The sequence below is a fragment of the Cydia fagiglandana genome, chromosome 1 (assembly GCF_963556715.1).
Source record: "Cydia fagiglandana chromosome 1, ilCydFagi1.1, whole genome shotgun sequence".
NCBI lineage: Eukaryota > Metazoa > Arthropoda > Insecta > Lepidoptera > Tortricidae > Cydia > Cydia fagiglandana.
The window spans coordinates 10644000-10667373 of record NC_085932.1 but is presented as its reverse complement, the minus strand read 5'-3'; the positions used below and the strand labels follow the sequence as shown (position 1 = coordinate 10667373).

Here is a 23374-nt window from a genome sequence, read left to right as displayed (position 1 = left end):
ATAGTTTTATGATGTATTATCAAAACAAATCTCAACGAGTTAGTCTGAAGTACGTGTACGTTTCGGTTGCAACCGTTCAACTTATTGATCTTGATACTTTTGATATTTCAAATTAATCTCTAGAGACTCATATAATAGACACTCACAAGGAATTCAAGAGAATGGAGGTTCTTGGCTACCTACTCGTACCTAGATTCTGACTATGTGGCAATATACATATATATTCTGAATCAACACTATGCTAGAACATTAGGAACACGAGCATGATAATCTGTACCTATCTATAATTCTACACACGATGAAACCGCGCGACAGAAAAAAGCGCGATTGTCGCGGTGTATGAGCAAAACCGGTATAAAGTAAGAGACGTCTGGCATTTAGCCCGGCGCGGACGCAGACATTATTCATGTCTACTAATTGTAATTTCTCTATGCTGAATATTAATAAATGCAATTAGCCTAGTGCCTTCACGGTCACATAACGCTTTTTCCATATTTTCTGCTCAACATTAATTGCTATTACCAATTGATTGGCATAGATAAACGATAAATAAATAACCTTATTTTTACGTTCATTTAGTCCTGGCTACGAAACCGTAGTTAAATTAATGCAAAGTATCAAGATTATCTGGTTTGTACATGTGAAGCGGTCGATACAAAAGGACTTAACATATTTTTTCAACGTATTTTATTATGAACTTCTGTTCAACATCCAGATGTTTGAGTCTGATCAAACAAATGAATCTTTAAATAAGTATATTTCTCGTTTCTTTGCATTGTAAGCATTACAAAATTGATTTATGTATACATTTTCTTCCTACTGAAATTCTTAGCAGTTTATTCAACTAATATTTTCGTTGTACGCTAGAGAAGTTCCCAAAAATATAAAAAACCTATGCAAAATATAGGTACACAGCTACCATATAGACATCGAAGAAACTGTGTAACTAAAATTGTAAAGTTGTATTAAAATGAGGTAATGCCTTGGTTATCCGTGTGTTTTTCGGCTGGCTGTCGACGCCGATGTTTTTCTAATAACCTGTTTAACTAATCATAACGTTTATTTTCGTTCGACACTGAACGATCACACGTCCGGGACTATTCTGTTTCAAATCTTTCGCCCGTTTGTTTTCATTCATAAAATTTTTCATTGAGCATACGCTGAAATTAAACACGACACTATCGAACGTAAAAATTTATGTCTAGTAACCCAAATTGTTCCTTTTGTAAATACACTGACTTAATACGAAAGCCATACTGCAAGCAAACATTTCTATAAATATAAAGATCGTTTTAAAATGTTGCATCTATCTTTCAAGTGTCCTTGTAATGGATGGTAATGAAAAAGGCGCTCAAGTTTTTGTCCCGATCCCGACGCCTGCTTGTTTAAAAGCTGCCGATGGCATACGAATCACCTATGAGATATGACTTGACAAATTTAGATCTGAGGATTAAAAGAAATTAATTTGTGAAGTCACAATGTCGACGATGCAGATAGCTCGTTAACTTTTTTGGACCGTTATAGGTAGATACAAAAGCTTTTAGTAAAAAAAATACTATAAACGGTTGCTACTCTTACGGTAGCAGAAGTTTAGTTTATCCCTGATGAACCGTGTCAATATAAAAGAAAACTATTAGGGGCGAAAAAGTAAAAACGAGTCGCATCCGACATGGACCTAAATTTTTAATTTGTTTTGATACATTTCACAACAATCTTGTAGGCGCCGGAAAAAAAGTTAATTATTTATTAGTAATATATAGCCTTCGCCTCTCGTAATGCTGCAGCCCACCTGCTTAACGAGCTCTGTAACTTTAATTAATAAGTACTTTGTTTTAACAGTTTGGATTACCGAGCGTTAAGTTCAACCAATAATGACAATGTATGCTCTTAAAAACAATTAAACCTACTTTTAACATTTAAATATTGCATTAAAGGTGACGTGTACATTTAAGTGCTGTGAATTCTATATTTGTGATTTAATTTGAACGATGTAGGGCGTGCCGCAGTAGCGACCGGTCACCCGTTCAGAAATTGTATAATTTGTGCAACGGCACCGGCGAACAATTGTCCAATACAGGCGTGAATGGCCACCGGACCAACGCCCACCATCTCCAAACAAAACATGCCAAACGCACGCATTCCATGTTGACCATCGACGAGTGAAAAATAAACTGTCACAAAGAGAAAATCATTAACGATTCATTTAGGATTTTACAAACGCAAACAAAACACGTCAAACGCAAAGCGCGGGGCTTAATCCAACAGAATAATGTATAGGTAGACAGATCAGTACTTACATATCGTTAGAAAAATCTGACAACGCTTTTTACAAAATTCATAATCGTATATTTAATGAAATTCGTCGGTATATAATAGTTAAAAAGGGAATTTCATAGAGGCTTGGTAGAAATGAAATAAAATGATAATATGTCGGGAGCTATTACTGTCTGACAATAGGGAAGGACAAAAGGGAAGCGAGGATGGCTCTTCAGCGAACACGATTAAGTTACATTGATGTCTCGTCTGCTAAAACGAGAAATATGAAAGGCGTATTGAATTTGCTAAAGACGTTACTGATTTTTTAAAACTTGATATTGCTCTGTGTAAATTGTAAGCAACAACTACGTAGAATTAAAAAAATATATTTTGGTAAGTACCTACATTAAGTAAAAAATATCAAACCTTTAAAGTTATCATCCTTTGATATAAAGTACAAAGAAATAATACTGAAGCCTCTATATCAAAAGGGTAATTCTTACTGCGCGGAAACAAAACAGATTTTCAAGTCCTTCTGTAGATGACGTCTCTTTTCCATTTGGAGCAGTTATCGAGTTTCCTTTGTAATTAAATATTGAAATTAAGAAATGAACAGTCGCTAATTACAAGAGGTTGTCCCTTGAGGGCTGATTAGGTCGCTACAGCATTAACAGAAAGGGATGTCGGGGACGCGGCCTCTTATTACAATTAATATTTAAGATTTTGTTACCGCCGCCAACATTAGTTACAGTCAATATATGATTTCTGCATGGTTAAATACTACGCTAGCTTTCTTTTTCGCAGCCTTTATAAGTACATATTTATAGATTTCAAGAATAGGTAATCTGTACGTACTTTGTTGCCATTTAGCCTGTAATAATAATTGTTAAGTGTAGGGGAAACTGTTGTACCTTGGACCTAGTTTTACCTCGGACAGATGGCAATATTTTCACATTGCCACGGTTTTTGAAATATTACATTAATATTATTTGAAACTTTATTATTAAGTATAAAAAACAAGCTATCAACGAAACTAGAGAGCGGCCGGTAATTCAAGCAAAAATTAAAAAATTAATTGTGTTATGAAAAGTCAGTATTTCGAACTTTACATCAAGGATGATTATTTCATGTTTTGATAATAGATAATAAAACTTAATATAATAAGTTAAAGTTAAGTTAATTAGCTATACGATAGTAGGATCATTTCAGCCTAATCTCAATTTGGAAGTACTATTACAAAGCTTACTTGTCCAAAAAGTTGCTTTGTTGTACCTCGGACACCGAAAATATGTTGTACCATGGCCCGTACTTGCTACTACTGCAAATATATTTTTTAAACTTAAGGTTTCATATTTGCCGTATTTCTAATTATTAGTTATCTGCGTTGTAGGTTACCAAGTAATTGATCTTAGAAAGAATGCCTAAAATGTTTTCAGCAAAAATAAAAGAAATGACCATTGCTAAGTATATTTTTCTAAGGAAATTGTACTAGAAAAATCTATTCAATGGCGTAAATATGCTAAAATATCTGTGATTTCATATATACATATTATTTCTATTAAATTTATTAATTTTAATTATCATGGCCGAGATAAGTACAACGGGAAATGACCAAGGTACATCAGGGGTGTTGTTCCTTGGACACTTTTCCCTTTTTTTTCGTCAACGTATCCCATCAAAATAAATAAACTAATCTTTAAATTTTATATCGTATTAGATAGTTTATTAATGTATCTTATAATATTCGGATAAACAATAATTCTGCAGCCTTTAGTTTTTTTCTAAAATTAATGAAAGAAAAAACTGTCCGAGGTAGAACAGCTTCCCCTATGTATTTAACTAAAATGATTTAAACTTTACATGTAAGACTTTGTCAATTTGTCAGTTCGGTGTACATCATATCAATCCTGTATGTTCCTATATATCCTCAGTATGTTCCTGAGGAAAAACAGATTATGACAAAAAAACATGGCAATTCATAGTGTTGGCAACGCTGGAATCATAAATAAAATCAATGGACATTTCAATTATTTGGACCGCGTGGCGTGCGGTTGTGATATTCGTGCCGATGCCAATAAAGCGGACGAGAAAGAAACGACGTGTCATTTGTTAGTTATATATTGGACTGGCAATCATTCAAAGATACGCATCGCAAGTTTTTTTTTGTTTAGCCTACTTATAATCTGAATAGCGAACTTTTATAAATGTATCTGGTTTAAAAGGAAGGCTTTGTTAGATAGGATTGGTACTTTAATTACGAGAAAAAAAGAGCTGACAGCCATAATAACATTTCATGATGAAACTATCAGATCGCAGTAGGAACAGTCCGGTAATGCGGCCGGAATGTCTTTATTAACTGTCATGGAATCAAGCGGAGCTCCGGGAGCTGTTTAATACCCTATCAGACAAACGTAATTACTTTTGTAAATAAAATGCCTCTGAGAAATTGAAACGTAGCTACCTGGCCGGTGCAGTGACTTGCCACATTGAATGCTTGTATGTATAAACTACAAACAGTGTAAACTGCATGTAGAATAGGTACAGTTAGCATCAAATAGATAGTGGCAGCCAAAGTGGCCAAGGATATAGCAACATACATACTTGGTTTCCTATGGCAACAAACATATTTAAATCATATTGCGGAATGATCACACTGATCAGAATCATGGTTAAAGTTTGGCGCGATCGTGATTCATAAATCTTTAAAATTGGGAAATAAAGTGAAATAATACTCAGTAAACGTCAAAAGCTTCTAAACAATATTTATAATTAACGATAATGTACCGATAAGATATCATCATAATCAAATATTACCTGCAATGTAATATTTGATTATTAACTATTTCAGTTTTATTGGTAACAATTATAGTCTTATTAGGACCTACCTATGTATATTTTTTAATTATAAGATTACTTTTTTAGCAATTAGTTGTTAGAGTAGATTGTTTTTTTACGTGTTTTTTTTTCTTGACGATTAAACAATATAAATGCCAGTATTAAGGGAGACGGGCTATTGTAATGTTGTAATTGAGAGTTTTCTTCAAAATAGTTAATTATAAAAAAACAGAACGGTTTAGAAAATAATAAATGAAATGAGAATGTATTGTTTAAAAGTTTCCCCGTGTTCATTTGTAGGAAGATATTAAAAATAACTTTTGCGGGAAAGATAAAAATTAAATCCCCCCGTCCGGAGGGACAGGTAGCGCCGGGACAGTAGCATCTTGCTTGAACTGCACATGAAATAATTGTGCCCAGAATTATGCTCGCTCAACTTTTCCACCCCAAGGGTTTTTTTATTTAATTTTTATTTTTATGACACAATGAAACTCTGCTTTGCTTTCAGTTTTTATTGTTACTGCCTATGTGCCCTCTAATTTTTGGCTTCAATTAGGCTTTCTTCTGCTGTTTTATTAAAACATTCTTTTTAATGATGACTATTAGTGGCTTTAATTATAAAACTTACTTATTCTGTATATCTTACATTAAATTTTCATTTATGCATATTAGCATATCAAATAGAAAATTCAAAGTTTAGTGATTGTGATGAAGTCAATAACACGTCCTCTCTTCTTCCTCAGGTACTTCTCAAGGTAAATAGGTATCATGTCTATCCGAGGGAAGAACCCATCGCGCTCCCACCGGAACTCGTTAGAGAATACACGGACGCGTTTTTATAAACGAATTTCATTTATCATGTTTGTACTGAACCCAAGACAAACTGCTACTGCGCTTGAGTTTACCGTAGATTAGATAACGGCCGTTTGTTTTACCGTGTCGACCGATTCCTGAGCCATTTTTAAGACAGAGCTCCGTTGTTTGGTCTAATATTCAGACGCTTCCGCAGGGCAAGGAACTTTTGAAAAGGAAATAACCAGTGACAAGGGATCCAAAATAAATTCTTAAAGAACAGGGTTAAACTTACAGTTTCCAATTTGTTGCTGCTGGCATACAACATATGAAGGCACTAGAAATGTTCAATAGCCGAAGAGTAACATCAATGGAACCGAAGCGAAAGATCACCAAACACGTTCAAGCTATACTAAAAGTTCTACGTCTGTCACAAGATCTAATTTCCACCTAACACTAGTGTCATGAACAGGAGATATTTTTGGATCAACAAACGGTTTTAAAAGAGTTTAATTTAACATGTAAACATTCCCATACGGTTGTAACGTGTAAATAATCGGACGTACCAGAAAAAAATATACAGATTATGACTATTAGCTTACGATAGACTGTCAGCGCGTTGCTTTTGTTTTTTTTTATATAGGCATATTTTAACTCTGTAAAGCTTTAGACAGGGAAGGATGTTTACACCACGTGGACGTTATGATTTAGTGTCAGTAATTGGGAGTGAGTGTGAACACGTTCACTAAGAGTTGAGAATAGTAAATATAATAACAAAGACTACGGCGGCTATTCATAGTTTAGTCGGTGTTGACTTTGTTTATGTTTCCAATCGTTTCACGTAGCGCCTTTTAACTAAAGAGTATGAGGCATTTGATTTTGAATCTCGAATGTATTGAAACTTTATATTAATGGGTTTAACGTCACTATCAAACAATATTTTCGTGGCATATTAAACTATATCAAACATATATCTGACAGAAATATCTGGGGACTCTTTTGGGGTGCTATTTGATCAGTGACACGCGGTGAGTGATGAATATTGCCAGGCAAATATAACAGAAAGCAAAAAACTATCTGCCATTCACGGTGTTAGTTTCAGTGGGGTTGGCCGCTGGGAGTCCACAGTGCGATTTACTTCTGTTTTGTTTTATGGGATTCGATCAGTACTGCAATATACGAAATGCTCTTCTTACTTGTTAGTTATCTGCTTTTTTTAAGCACTTATCAGTTTATATTGCTTTGCTGTTTGTAAACAAATAAAAGGCTCCATTTTTTTCGTAAATACCATCTCGTAAATGCCAGTTCGTACCTAGGTTCGATATTTTTAACATCATTGTATGTGACAAAGTTTGTGAAAATTAATTACCTAATTGCAATAAACAATGTATCTTGGGAAGTAGAAGTTAACAACGGTTCCTCTTTATGATAGTATTTGACACCTTTTGTCAAATTTAGAATTGAAAACCATTAAAAAACAGACGCTTGCGCATACGCTCCATCAATAAATCGTTGCGGAATCGTTCAGTAATAAATCGAACGCTTCTTAATGGCAGTTTATCGCAGTGAGCTTGCGGTATTCAGATTACGAGCTAAGTGCCGCGGGGAGCGGCGCGTGTCGCCTTATCTCTGTCCCTCGACACTTTCAATATTCGATTTCATCGCGGTTTTGTTTTTTTACCGGCTGTACAGATCACACTTAGGCCATGTTCACACTATCCGCTACTGGGTGGGCGTGACCTGTCCACCGTTACACAGTGTGTGCTGATCAGGGATGTGATTCTGATCTTTCTGAAACTATGGTCCAGATGAACAATGTGGATCAAACCAGTAATAAATGTAAATTCCAGTTGTCAAGACCTCATAGAAGAGAAAAGCGTTAAAATATGCTATACAAGGATGACAGAATGATGAAATAAAGGACAGTGGACACAATCCAGTTTTCCATAGCATTGACAAACTCTGCGACTCGACTAGATTAATAGATGTACCTACCTTGGCAACCCTTTACCGAATTAGGTACTGCAGAAGGAAAAATTGTCGCAACACCACAATCGCACCCCAAAGCGTAACCGAAAACGAGCACCGCAATCCAAGCTAATGGAGTGTCTCATAATGACGGTTGCTGACATAAAAATAAATAGGCGAGAGTCAGTTTCTGCGTAAGGCGATACTATGATAACAGCATCGCCCCTCCGATAATTGCCAAACTTACCCGAACGTGATGATACTAGTTGTAATGTAGTGCGGATTACGTGCAATTCATCTTGTGCGCTAGTTTTTTTCTTTTTTATTATGGTTGATTCATTTTTATTAGCCTAGTTAATTAGTGTGTGCCTACTAACTAATTATCCAATATACAAAACTTGTCCCATAGATTCTACAATGTAAAATTTCCATAAAGCTGCCTTAGACCAAAAACCATCCAGGGGATGATAAGTATCCGAATTAATAGCAAAACTAGAAAAAACGAAGTGGTAAAATACCATAAAAATCGAGTTGTGCTTACATCAGAATCACAAGTAATAGTTTACATGATACAATTTCGTTAGCAAGCCAATAGGCTTAACCGCAAAGATTTAGGTGACAAACTTTATTGCGTCCAAGAATATACTGTTGTCTATTACGATCATAAATCACGGATGGGAAAACAATAAGCGTGAAATTGTGGAAACTGCGGCGGACATCTTTGCTATTAAATCTTAGGGGAGTGAAATAAATAAAAATAAATCTACGGGCACCCTCACGCGCAAACTTGATTTATAAGATAAGTGGAGGTGCATGGGAGACTTTTACAAGTGGATTTTAATTGATATTAATTAATACTAAATTTTAATACTAAAAATAAGAAGAAACGGTAATAACGGTATAGTCGCGGACGGTCTAGAACGCAAAATGACTAGTGTAAGACTAAAAGTAATATACCTACGCAAAATATTACACTAAGTATTTATTTTGCGTTCTAGACCGTCTGCGAATAACCCGAAGAAACTACGTTTATATCTATAAATAAAATGTTTAAGTGAACTGACCTAAGTATTGTTTTGCTCAACCTGTAAAACAAATAGAAATAATCGATAAGTCATGACAAAATGAGTAGTGGAGAACATGCCACTGTACTCTGTCAAACTTACTTACTTACACTTTATAATTCTTGTCACGGTCAGAATTTGTAAATAAACATTTTGGTTTAACTAAACCCGTTAGTGGTGATTTCCGCCAAAAAACAGCGAATTATACGTTGACATTTCTCTTTTGTAATGTTTTGCTGAGCTTTTTTCGTTTTCTTTATACTTATTTTTTTAGCTTAAATATCATAAAGCATATTTTGCCCGACACATTTTTTTCTATTCTATTCTTTGGGTGGTTGAGTTATTTTTTAAGGTAGCCAAGAATAAAAAAAATAGTTTCACGTCACTATTGTGCCAAGCCGCGGCTGCTCCGTATTAGTTATTGCTTGCATTGACAAACTCCTCACATTCTATGACCTAATATTCCACTGAATCGATAAGATTCTTAGTGCCAGTGATAGTCAGTTGTCCCTAAAATGTGAATAGGTTCTTGTAGAGTTACTTTCGGCAGTAACGTGCTACCATGTCCGCAGCTCCAGGCCGGGTCGACCTCCGAAGCGCGCGTCTGGCGTGGGCTTGTCTCTCGCGGCCACGCAGTTCCCGCCGCATCCCTTCAAGAAGCACCGGCTCGAGAACGGGGACTACTCGCCTTACGAAAATGGACACATGAGTGGTATGTACTTTTTTAGTACCTAGTACTGTAGTATTAGCGGTATAATTTCGATGATATAACAGTAGGTATTATTACTATAATACTGTTCAAGGTTTAAAACGATTATAACGGAGATCGAAAGTTGAACACAGAACTTTGTATTAAAAAAACGGGCCAAGTGCGAGTTGATCTCGCGCCCCAAAATTCTGTACTTTGTACATTATTGAACAATGTTTTATTTCTTAGTCCTACTCACGCTTAACTGCTTCTTATAAAGTTTCTATACCTATCTGAAGTTTTCTATATCTATATGTGAAGAACAGTTTACTGAAGAAAAATTTTAGGCTCCTTTATGGGTTCCGTTCTTTCCCTTTGAGGTACAGAACCCTAACAAAGCAACCTAATTGGCTACGTCAAAATCGTCTTGATGATAAGTCTTCGACTAAAAATAATTTCATTTGTTCTTATACTTCTAATAGTATAAGAATCTTCGACTGTCTAAAGGTTGTTTCAATGAGAGACCTACATAACGGGTAAATAATGTTTTAATGTTTTAATGTTTATTTGGGCACAAACGGTACAATAATGCTTACAGATATTAATGACGTATTAAATTGATCATTTACCTATCTAACTTTTTGTTGCAAATGAAAAAATCTAATACGTTGAGGGCTCTGCCCTGCGGCTTGACTAATGCAAAGATATATAATGAATGAGTTGCCTTCTGTTTTACCGAACAATGAGCATGTTTAATTCACGTCTATCATCGTAATCTTCGCAACATAAATCATAACAAAGGTTACCGTAATACGTGATAACATCAAAATCGGATCCCGTAAGCCACCGAAGGCACCGGATATGAACCCAGCCTCGCAGGGAGGCTCATTTCGTATACAAATTACACAAATACAAAATTATCCCAACAAACGGAGAAAAGGGAATAAAGTGATTAAATAGAGCTCAGCGCAAGACGGCTAGCAATCAATCATTTTTGTCGCTTACGGCATTGTTGATTTAGTTCTGTTTTGTCCCGTTCGTTCCCGCGGGTCGGGATGCTGGTGTCCCTCTCGGGCTTGAAGTGTCGTGCCAGACAAGGGAGCAATTACATTCGTGATCTTGCATAAGCGGCACTTGCTTATCGCGCGCTGCCGCATTCGACTTTGAGTGTAGTTTGTCCGCTTTTTTCCCCAAATTTGCAATTCGAAACACTCGCACTCGCAAGTGAAAAAGCGTTGTTTTTGCCTGCATTCCGCGTATCTCTGCATGATGGTTTTATGTTTTAACTGTACGTATCTTGTTCTGATGCACGATGAGTTTTTTTTTATGTACATAGGTACGTATATTGAGGTTCTTGTTTTCACTACGATTGTGGCATTTAAACTTTTTGAAAATAAACGTTTCATAATACATATCACGTTATTTTACGTGGTTTAGGTATAGTAAAACTTAAATAAAAAGTTAATCTGACGTTAAAAGGCAAATGGTATTAGGTGATCTAACTAACCGTAGTTGACTGAATCTGCTTTTATCTTATTCGACGAAGAGTATTATACATATAATAGGCTCTACCTAATATGAGCAGGCGCATCGATATTATTATTTATTACCCTTGCCAGAGAAAAAGTAACTGCTCTTCTAAAATAAAAAATAAAATCTGTCACCAAACAACAAGATTTCGTTCATAAAAAGGTACATGCGCCAGTTAACTAAAACGAACACAATGAAAGTAGGCAAGTAGGTTGTGAATAACAATGTGCTGATATATTTTTAATCCATTAATAACGGTAACGCCGTTGTAATTAAATTCGTGCGCGTATCAAGTTTCCTCATTCCTACTCTACGGGATTCAGAGTTAAGCCAATATTATTTTGACGAGTCGTTGACAGTGGTTTACAGTTGATGAAACAGACACACACAGATATTGAACCCACACACATTAACAACATTTCTTATATGTACATCACACATCTAAGTTAGGGGTGTCACAGGAGTGAGTTAGGTGGCGGGCGGGCCATTTTCACCCTGTGAAATAATAGGATACGAAAACATCGGAGGCAGAATATTATAATCCTCACACGGAGGTACGAGAATGGGAATAGGAATATGAAATGCGTGTAAGGGCCGAGGAGGCCACGTGCGTTGAAAGGGTTACCTACCGTTGTTTATCTTCAGAGTGTGGATCAAACCGATGCCAATTTTATGACTGATTTGTTGGCCGAGTTATCTACTCCTAGTTATAGTTTACTATACAGGGGGTTAAAAATAAGTTTTGGGATTATACTGAGCAACTTTTACTATCGGACCAACCCCGAAAGCACGAAAAAATAAATTTACCCTCCCATAAAAAATAGACCAGCCAAAATGTATGAAACAGCCAAACTATAATATCGGTAATCGGTAATAGTTAATTCTTTAAATTAATAATAAGAGGCCACTATTAATTTATTTTAAATAAAATATACTTTTTGTCGTTTAGGTAACCCTAATTATTAGCATGCGGAAAATGATGTTTTTGATAATGATTAAAGGTTTCTCTGTCGCCGTGTCGGATGTTAGATATAATAGCGTGCGCGCGAAGGAACAATGTCGCCTGAGCCTCAGAGGGCTTTAGGCGCATGGGCCGTTTTCCACCCAAGAGCACAATATACCGGGGGATAATGCAAGGCATTATAACATTACGCGCAGGGGCACAAAGCTTTACATTCTGATTGAATTCTGTGACTGAAATTAAGTAAGGATTTGGCTGTTTATGTTAAGGGTGGGGGATGATGGATCAGTCAATTTGCTATTCTTGCCTGTTCACGCCTTCGCTTGTGTGATGTTAACGAGTTTAATTGCTCTATTGATCGTACATTGTGTCAAACTGTAAGAAACTAAAATAGCACTAATTCATCTAGGTATGCAGTGTAGTGTTCTAGTAGAAAATTACCCTAAGTTATCAAAATTCAAACATTCCATATCTCTACGTGTTAGCATTTTTCTTGAACTGAATCACATAAAAAATCTATCGTTTGTAGAAGTCGGAATAGCCGTACCACACTTAAATCACGTTAAAAAAGTTAAACCACTAAAGATCAATTAGGGAAAAAAAAAGACACAACTATTCAACCGGAAGCTATAAAACGTTTATCAGATGGTTAAAAGCAATTCGCATACTATCGTTATGCAGCGAAACGTAAGTAGGTATGTGTTATTGTTTTTGTTTCCGCGCAACACGTACAATTATGTTTAGTGTGTCAATGTCGTTTAAAATTATTTCAAAAAATTCAAAGACGGCCTTGTCTGCCATGTAATAAGGTACAGAATCCAGAACAATGGGACAGTGAGATATGAGAATGCGAGAGTGATCCAATGTTGCAAAACGGCCGATAAACACAAGTGTAGTCAGCAATCATAACCATTTCTTGCTGTTGGCGAGCGCGTTTACAATTTTAATGGTTTAAACATCGAGTTGGAATTGCGAGCAATCAAACAAATTGCGCGCCTCATAAGGAAATCGCAATAATCGGCGCAGTGGCAACAATAATTAAACGCCGTAGCGAGGCGCGACGCTCGGACTCTGCGCATGAGCATAGCGAGTGTTTGAGGAGCCACGCTCCCGCGCCGCAATGCCGGAACTGCGCGGATTTATGTCCTTATTATACTTATGACTGATGTAGATTGATCGCAATTAAATTTTTCCTTTTTATATTGACCGGGGCACACGGAACTGAAAATTTTTCGTTGAAATTGGAAGTTACATATTTATTTAACCTTGATTATCTAATGAGTTTTGTAATTATACATCTATCTAATAAAGTCTGTAATGCATTTTTCTGATTTGTTTATTATTTACAGGTTCATACACCAATCTTAAAATATTATAAACATACTACATTCTATAAAGTTTTGATCTTACGCTTTCCAACTCCATATAAGTTCATTTTATTTATAAATATTATAGACATTGTTTCTAATAAACCGTACCTATAATTAAATGCCTATCTATAAATAGAGGTGCAGGATAATTAAAACGGGTTTGATTATAAATTAAAAATGATTTTTACTGCCCTGCCCAACAGCGCGTGTCATTGCTTACAGACGAGGCTTGCGCGTAAATATTAGCCATGATAAACTGTTGACGTTTACTGTTATATCACAATTATTAACTTAATATGTTTCCATAACTTACAAATTTGACACCTACTTATAATAATTTTAATCAAAGTACATAGACCTAAATCACTAACAGTAATCACAATATTAAAACACTCGGCACTTTGTGCAAGACAGCAAATAGTAAATTTAAATTACTTTTTTACGAAATACGAAATTTGTGGACTCCTCATAGTTGAGAAGCATTTTATTCCTTTTGTGATTATAACAACATAACACGTGTCCCATGGAATCAAATCTTGTGAACATACTTGCAAAAAAAAAGTAAAATCAAAAGATTTCAATTAAACGTCACAGTAGGTAATTAAAACCAAAATATTACTTTGCTAATCCGCGAAAAGATAACGTGCTAGTCAATCAGTGCTAACCCGTTATACTTACTTGCGTATTTTTACATGCAATTAATGTTCCCCCCCTCCCACCGCAAAAATAAATACGCAAATAAATATAACAAACCACCACTAAAAGAACAATACTCGACACGTGTTTCGCCTCTCTACGAGGCATCATCAGGAGTTGTTGACGGGCGTCAGACCGTTATCTTTTCGCGGATTAGCAAAGTAATATTTTTGTTTTAATTAATATGGATTTACACAAAGTAACGCCTAATTCTATTCACTAAGCGTCACAGTGTTAAATCGCAAGTCTTGACTTGATTAAGACTAACAGAAGAACTTTTACATCAAATCTATTGTTTATAATTATGTATATACATGTCTCACTCAATGGTCTGATGATCGTGTTTAAAGTTTTTACGATTTCGTTTTTTTAATTGCGAGTTTCACTAGCTTCGTCCATAATTGAATGCTGCAAAACATTTGCAATATCCAATTAGTCAGTTCTTAATACAGTTATCGAAGAATTGATCGTTTAGAATGTTAATTTAATTGCTGATTATGAAAAATGTAACTACCTATTAACCTAGTAGTTGCTAAGCCTGTGAAGTCTGTATTAAAATAATATTTTTTATTGTATGGCGTTTGAAGACAAATCCTAAATTTCGCTTCGGAGAGATCATTTCATAAAATGCAATGAATTCGCCAAGGCAGAGCTTTGAAAATGGCAGTGTATTGTTTATCAGTTCATCAGTTTATTTATAGTAACTATAGTAAGTAGTATGTTGTTCAGCAGTGGGCGATAAAGGGCTGATATGATGATGATGTTGTTCATCACTTAGTTCACTATATTTTAATTTGTATTTATTGCGTTTCACTATAAACGTCGCCTTTTATTTCAAATATGTTCTAGTATAACGTAGATTAATTAAGAAGTGTTAAAGAAACGAGGCAATTGCCGTGACATGTGCTGCCATCAGGCAACAATGTGTCTGTAATTGCAGTACGGAACTTTTAATTTATTGTTGTTGTCATCACAAAGAAGGTTTAGATCCTAATCTAAAGTACTGAAATATTTCTCAGATCAGCTCAGCTGCAAAACGACTACATATTTAATGAGCCTTAGAGCATAATAAGTAGTTTTCATTCGCATCATTTCGCGTCGCCACACAAACGTTAACGTCACATCATTTTGCCAGCAAACATTATCTAAATAGCCTATAGGCTAATAGGTAATGTATAATTTATAAAATTAAGTTTAATAATAAAATTAAGTTAAATTAAGTATAATAGTAATATTTAAAAAAATACCATGTTCCACAAAATTGCACCATCCACCACCACCACCACCAGCTTTAATTAATGCATACAAGTAGAGCTACATAGGGCAATGTGTACCAGCAGACCAACACGCTTCGTGATTGTTGTGCCATTTAGGGTCCTAGCTAAATTGGTTGTTCAATACTTACGCTATAGAATTTTCAAGAACCCTAATGGTGACTGTACCTTATCTATTATAATATGGGGTCATCCATTAATTACGTCACACGAATTTCTAGGTTTTTTGACCCCTCCCCCCCTCCTTCTCGCATCACTTGGTCACATTTGGCAAACCCCTCCCCCCTAGTGTGACGTCACATTTTTTTCTACGAAATTACCAAATCGAATTAAGTACCTAAGTATTATTAAAAGTTTACTTTAATAAAACGAATAAAAAAGATTATCGTTTTAAAAACTTGTTATTTAAATGTACAGCGAATAAAATAATTTAAATAAATTTTCGGTTACTGATGAAGTTAAAGTGACGTCACAAAGTTTGTGTCTCCCCCCTCCCCCATGTCCTAATATGTCACATTTTCTTGACCCCCTCCCTCCCCCTAAACGTGTGATGTAATTAATGGATGACCCCTATCTGGCAAAAACACGAGTAGGTATTGGTTGGCATCCTACAAATAATTAAACATAATATCAATAAAAAAGTTAACCTAAGGGTCTATCAAATCTATCAATCCATTTTACCAAAAATGTTGTCGGTCAGGATTATATCTTTCGCGCCTAATGATAGTAGTAGTAACTGTAGTAAGTAAGTAAAAGTAAGCACATTATTTTATTGAGCAATGTATAACATGAAGGTAATAAAAATAAGGAAAAAACATGTTTCTTCAATGAAAATAGACTTGAAGGAACAACGGTCTTAGGGACTGTCATTTGACGCCAGAGGTATAGTAGTGCCAGTGTCATATCCTCATATCATAAGTGGGCAACAACGCCAATACCTACGATGCATTGATGTGTTGCCCAGTTATGGCATTCCTCACACCTTGTGCCACAGTATAGGTAAATTTATTTCCTTTTTTGCAAAAAGATGACTTATCAAAGGCATTCCACTTAATTAATGTAACCGGTGTAATTATGTGTTCGTATTGCAAACATTCGTAAAATAATTAAAGTTCATTTTTCAATTAAATTGGAAAGTTTAGTTACCCATTCGTTTAAAATAACGGTATCTTTTCTGTCTCTTGGGCCATTTTATTTAAAGTTGTGGACTACACTTTTTTAATTTCAGTATTTTTATATTATTTATACTCAAAATAACGAGCTCTTTTGATTCTAATAGAATAAATAAGTGTCCCAAGATTTTTATTTATTTAATTAATTTCCATTCCGTTACGATTATGTATGACAGTAACAGAATGGAATGAATGAAAAATATATGGAAATCTTGCGACACTTTTTTATTATTACGTTTAAAAGAACACGTAATTCTGAGTAGAAGTAACATAAAAATTCACAGTTTAAAAAAAGTGTAGCGCAATGAAAACAATCAAGGTATGTATTGCACCTTTCGGATTTGTTTTCTTTTGTACTTGTCTTTGCTCATTTAGGTTTATTCGATTTTAATGGTGCTTATTCATTTTAACGTGTATACACCATTAATGATTAATAAATAATGGTGATTAAGGAAACACTATTCACAATTATTATGAATGGTGTTTCCGTGGCTAAGGAATTATAATCAATGGAGGATTCATCATTGTCGTGGTAATCAGAGTCGCTCTTTGCTATGACTATACCTAATGAATGTGTGATCATGTCATTTTTAGTTACAAGTACATAAGTACGTATTTACGCAACTATTTATTGAAGACGTAAAGCTAAACTGCATTGGTAATATACAAGTGTCATTGCAACATTGTAACGGAATGCAACGTTCGTCTTGGCTTGACGCGGACACACGAGGGTTGGGTAACGAGTAGGTATTAGATATTCATCAACAACTTAACGATACCCGCGAGTGTTTTCAAATCAATCGCTTTTTCGTTTCGTATCATCGTGCCGTTCAGTAGATCGATCAAGATGCAACGAAATTATACGTTTCTCTCTTCCGTTACTCAGTTCATTTAGTTTCAAATTGACGACAAGTAATAACCCTCCATCAACCCGTCGATAAAACTACTCGTCATGTACGACAAAGATTAATTTGACAATTAAATTATCAATAAATGATTGAATTGATTGCGTCTTATGGCAACGGCAATAAAGATTAACGAAGACACTCAAAACGTTTAAAACCGGTTTGAACAATGTGCGGCTTGTTTTAGTAGCGATAACAGCAATGTACACGTATACAAAATTGTGCATGTTTTAGCATGCAACCCAAAAGTGATTAAAGGTGCCTAACATGCAAAACTAGTAATTGTCCCGTAGACCAAAATATACTTAATGAAGTAAGTAGCCTAACAAATGCAGCCGGATTGAAATGAAGCCGAACATCAAATCAAACAAATTCTCAATAACAGCAGCTGCCACCAAAAACCACCGACAGATAATCTCTCTTTTGTGCAATACATGTTATTAATAAAAATATGCTTCAATATTTCTGAATCTTTGATAGCAACAGTCTAACAATAGTATCGTTTCTTTTGTTAAAGTTACGGATGACTTAATTTTTATTGTAGTCAGCATGCACTCGAAGCAATTTCCTTTAAGGCGATTGAATGATGGAATGATACTAATTTAGTTAACAAAGCATCCAAATAACTATTGGTAGGTATAAAATACGTTTGGAGCACGATAGTAGTAAACTGGCTCGTTAACAGGAGACATAATAACCTAAAGTATGACACATCGTAATCCGCGTATATATTTATCTGAGATAAAACTGTATCCTGGTCAATTTACGAGTAATTAAGTCTGACCCTCTTTCGCTTAGGGAGAAGTTTTATTTGGTGCGCGCTCGTGAAACACTCCGGTATTTGCCTTAAACTCTCAACCCATTGGTTACTATTTCATCATTAAGTATTTCCTTTCATTTTGATCGGCACTGAATGTCAATTTGCCGTTAATATACATTTACATAGATAGGCCTATTAGTTAGGGAGTAATTGAATTCATTTGTATTACGTAAGGTATTATTTTGGTCGCCGCAAAATTCTAAAGTAAACGAGTTTAAAGTAAATCAGTAGGTACCTGCCAGCGTCTGTCTGCACCCCACTGCTATAACTTCTCAAATTGCGTCCGTAAGTAAGGGACGCGGATTAGCGTGTGCTAGGGCAAATATTTTATTACAGTCCAAATCTCCAGCCCTCAGCGTTTTATTGTTCATAAGGCTCGTCCAAGCCAAATGAAAGAGTTTATGGCGGAGACGACATAAGTCAGCGGTGTTGCCGCTGTAGGGAATTTAACACGTTTAGTGGGAAAATAAAACGTGCAGTTTAAGGGAGACTTGGACACATTGAATGGTACTTAAGTAGTGTTTACTTTGGACATACCTATCCAAATGTTTTAGTATATGTAGGTATTTAATTATTTTAAAAGCTTTTATTTGACCTGCAGCGTTTGCTAATTTGTAAGTTGTTTAGATTAAAAGTAGTTTGTTGAATTTGTGAAGTTTTTTTGTTTTGTATGGATATTAGTTTACATAAAATCCTAATTTTGTCACGGCAACACTGACTGACCGTTTTGTTGACTCATGATATTGGCGACGTCCATTTCTCTCGATTGTGTTACATTCAGTATTACTGTTATTGATTGTGCTCGGCGCGTGACTTGTGTCGACGATTGACCGACAAAGACTCAATTGCGATTATCGTGTAACATGGTGTAGGGGACGGAGGAAGACGGCTGTCAAACATTATGTTTTAGCTTCTCTGTAGAGATTTGCGAAGGAAAAGTATTTAATTTTTATAGGAATTATACTCTCATTTCAGAATTTATTTTAAATTACGTTAGTGACCGAACCGCAAATAAAACATTAACAATTCTCAAAATTTTACAAATATCAATTACAGTTGTATTGTGCAGTCTTCATTTTGATATATTAACAGCTGGGTATCACAGTAGTAAGGTGACAATAACAAAATATTTGTTTTTCACCTTTGATTACAGTAGCTGTACCTATGATACAAGTCATCCATACTTTCAATTGTGATAAATAAGATAAGATTACCGTTACTTTCATCACAACTAGATTTAATAGATGAGAAATGTTTGTAGCTTTCGCATTTCATGCGCCAAATTTAAAAAAGAGAACCTATTATAAATTTATTAATAATATTTGTGATGACTTTGTCATGAGCAATCAAATCTCTAAACTTTAGCTATTTGCTTAAGCTCTGCTCGTCTTTGGTGAGTTATTTAAAATACTTCAACGGTAAGTTATGACCATATTTTATAATTGTGTTGATGCTAGAATGTGCGGGAAGATATTTAAGTTAACTAAATGTAGAAATCGTTCATTGTTACTGTGATAAACAATGCGTGTCATCTATTAGGACTGAAAACCGTTACAAATCTAATACTCGACACGGCTGACATTTATTGGGACTATAAGGTTATTTCCCAAGTCCCAATGTTTGTCCAGCCATTTTTCAGGATTTCGTAGTTAAAGTAGCTAAAACGAAATGTTTACAGTTTCATCAAATCTGCCAAATCTGCCGTAAGTCACAGCCATTTTACTCGAAAAGTACAAAATAAACGCATGTAGGTAATTTTTTGGCATTCCTTTTACAGTTTTTATTAATATGTTTTTACGTTCAATCTAGTCAAATCGGTATAATTTCTTTGGGTAGTGCTTGAACCGCAGAACGTGTGGAGTGCAATTTGTGTTTTGGGGGAATCCTTATTTTAGTTCATTCCATGATATATTTTGCTCAAAATGTAGAGCCGATTTATTTTATTTTATTACAGGAATGTAAAAACATAAAAAGTTAGTATTTGGAACAGAATACGATTATGTATTATTCCATTATTTAATTTCGTAGCCAGCTTTAACAAAAAACACATGTTATTCTGTGTTTTTCCTGAATCATATTCAAATGACATCTTTTAGGACTGCCAGCAAAAGCAGACAAATGACATTTACTCGGACAATCCTATTGACTTATTTGCATTTTATTTCATTTTGAGAAATTTTGATATGGTCACTATGTAAAATAAATTGCATTTAACAAAGGTAAAGGTCACATCTCCCAAAAGAGTTGAATATGTAATAGGTAGCTTATTAATCGCTTTATTATTACTTAGGTACTTAATTTTACTACTTAATTTACAGTGCATTGGTGTTAGCTGTAATGCTGTAAAATTTGATTTCAATAAATATCAATATCAATGTTTTGTATAGATGTATAAATAAACATAATATCACGAAACATAAATATTTTCCTTTGAAATGTCGAGCACCCGGACGGTTACCTTAATACAACATAGATTTTGATTATCTATTTATTATTTAACGTTAAAACTATAGTTATTTGTTTAACAAGGGGTCAAAGTTGTTGTGTAACCCCTCGTGCATTGATTACAGAGCAAGCGAACGAAATATTCCAAAATTTAACCAGGAGCGTTAGTGAGTGGTTCGAGAAGTGGAATCTTGAGCGCCGCGAGGCATCTTATTACATTATAATACGTACTTTGCTTCCGAGTGGAACACAACATTTTTCAACACACTATCGCGAGGAAAATACTAACTAAAGGTTACAAATCAAATCCAAATCAACGGTATTAATTATTTATCATTCTAAAACGTAATTTAACAGCCATTCCACCGTCATCAGGAATCTACTCAAAATGTGCATACTTAAGTAACTTACTTTGCCTCTCTTGTGGATAAAATGTAACTTTCTCATCAGTTTCTTTTGAAGGATAAAGAGAGCCTTTACGAGCTGGTGTAGTGAAAAATATATTGAACGTTTTATTAGTCCTAAAGCCCTTGCTTATGTAAATAATTAGCATTTCTCGTTGATCAATGTTGCCGGCTGGAAGTGCGAGCGACATGTTGAGGCGATCCTCGAAATTGCACTCCGTTATTTGAGCGAAACGTATGCCATTGGTACGGCCGTGCAATTATGTATTTATTGTAAACGCTATGATCGCCGGCCGACTGTAATTTGCTTTTAATTCGCCGTGTTTCGTATCATTTTCGAGTTCGTTTTGTTGTCCGTTGAAGATTTGTTGGATTCTCGCAATCGCACATCAGCACATCAGACAGTGGATACGCGCCAGTTGCTTTTTCTTCTTGAATAAAAAGGTGATTTTGCAACACGCAATTAATATTTAGTTTGTCGGTGCGTTTCTATTCCCAATCACGGAACAATGGTGTTCCGGACCTTTGGGAGGCGTGCGCGGAGCCGAAGCCAACACGTAGAGGCCCTTTGACACTTTAATGAAATGCATGGGGTACACCGAGCGGATGCTGCCCTTACCCGTGTCATGGGACGCACGTAGAGGCAGCACCCGCCAGGGTGTAAGGGCTATTGAGAGTTGAGGAAATCTAAAATGAACTAGGTTATTTGGTGAAAGCGATGGACTAAGTACTGAGCTATGGGGTAAAAAACCGGACGCCTGCCTAATAAAACGGTATGCAATTTTATTTGGTTTATCGTTATTCATGTTCTTTACTGTATTGATTAGCTTAATAAGCAATACTTAGTTTGTACGTTCTGGGGTTTAAATTGGAGTCCTGAAAATGTTATCCTAGGTTATAGCCAAATGAGACTACCATTTTAATAAAAATTTACTTAAGGAAATTATCTTTGTAGATTATAAGGTTCTACTCCTTTGTTCACGTTAATTAATGCTAACATTGTATCTCATTACTAGGCTCTGCTTTATTCCTGGAGCGATTTAATGCGTGTAATATTGTTATTTCTTTCCATTGATTTACTGACCATTACGGTAATGTTAAGGTATCCAGTTAATACCACCACGTTATAAAATCTAGGAGTCTTATTTACGATACGTTATATTTTACGACACTAACAAAAGTATATATTATGTTGTTTATTTTTATTTTTAAGTAGTGCCTATAAATTGCTCCGACTCTACTCACGCCGCTGTTGGCGGATCGATGCAACTCGACATTTATGAATTCGCTAGGTTAAAAAGATGGTTTAAACTAAAAAGCTGCGTTTAATCAGCCATAATTGTTCGAAACAAAGTAGAAGTTGTTGCAAATTGTTTGTAGATGGATTGTGGACGCCATGCCGTGTGCAAAATCATTAGTTTCTGAGAATATTGAAATTATTCATCTCTTTTCACGTTCAATTGTTAGAAGTCTAGGAAGGTAAACATATTATATTGCAATACTTAAATTTAAACCATCAATATAAAATATCAATTATGCAGTATGTAGTAAGTATACGCAGCGGCTCAGTGTAGAGCGGTTCACGAGGATTCCTATTACATTGTCAGGGGCGCTCGTTCTTTTCGCTTTATAGCCAATCATTTGTGTGTTGCTCGTTTGGTCATTTTGTAATCTGCCCGTAATAAAACTCAACGGTTATAAGACTGCACCATTATCTTTGACCCGGGGAATCTAAATTTACTACTTATACATTTTGTGAGAACCTTTAATTAATTTGTTTTGTACTTTTTTACATCTTGTTGCGCAACAACTGTCAGGCTTCTGTATAAAAAATATACAAATATGACAGCCGCAGTCAAATAGTCTTTTTTGCTTGTGGACTAAAGATGGTAAAAAAACGTCCGTCCTTCTTTTGCGGTTATGATTGCTTTCATCCCAACCTCCTTTAAACACATAAGTGATATAATTGGGGTCCCGATTCTATCGATTCTAATTCGAAATAATGGCCAGTAATTTGGTACGATCATTTGTTGAGGACAGTCGATATTCGATCAATAAATCGATGAAAATAGATATAATAGCGGTCCACAAATCGACGTTTCATTTCTTTAAATGCCTGATTAGAGCATTTTGGCTTAATAACAGTTATAATGGTAAACGGTGAACATTTTTGTTGAGATCGCGGTGAGCCAGG

At 35.2% G+C, this 23374-nt stretch overlaps 2 protein-coding genes across 9 annotated transcripts in view; one reads left to right on the top strand and one right to left on the bottom strand.

Moving 5' to 3' along the window:
* LOC134663736 (protein retinal degeneration B) overlaps window positions 1-23374 on the bottom strand; it is a 427614-nt gene that overhangs the window by 56707 nt on the left and 347533 nt on the right. The window lies entirely within an intron of this gene.
* Window positions 1-23374, top strand: part of LOC134663766 (dachshund homolog 1) — a 165928-nt gene that overhangs the window by 55885 nt on the left and 86669 nt on the right. For 6 of the 8 annotated variants that reach the window (XM_063520257.1, XM_063520249.1, XM_063520282.1 and 3 more), the window contains one exon: window positions 9488-9627. In XM_063520257.1, coding sequence (XP_063376327.1) covers window positions 9488-9627 — 140 coding nt within the window. The remainder of the gene's footprint in view (window positions 1-9487; window positions 9628-23374) is intronic. The other 2 variants (XM_063520292.1, XM_063520266.1) reach the window with 1 other exon arrangement.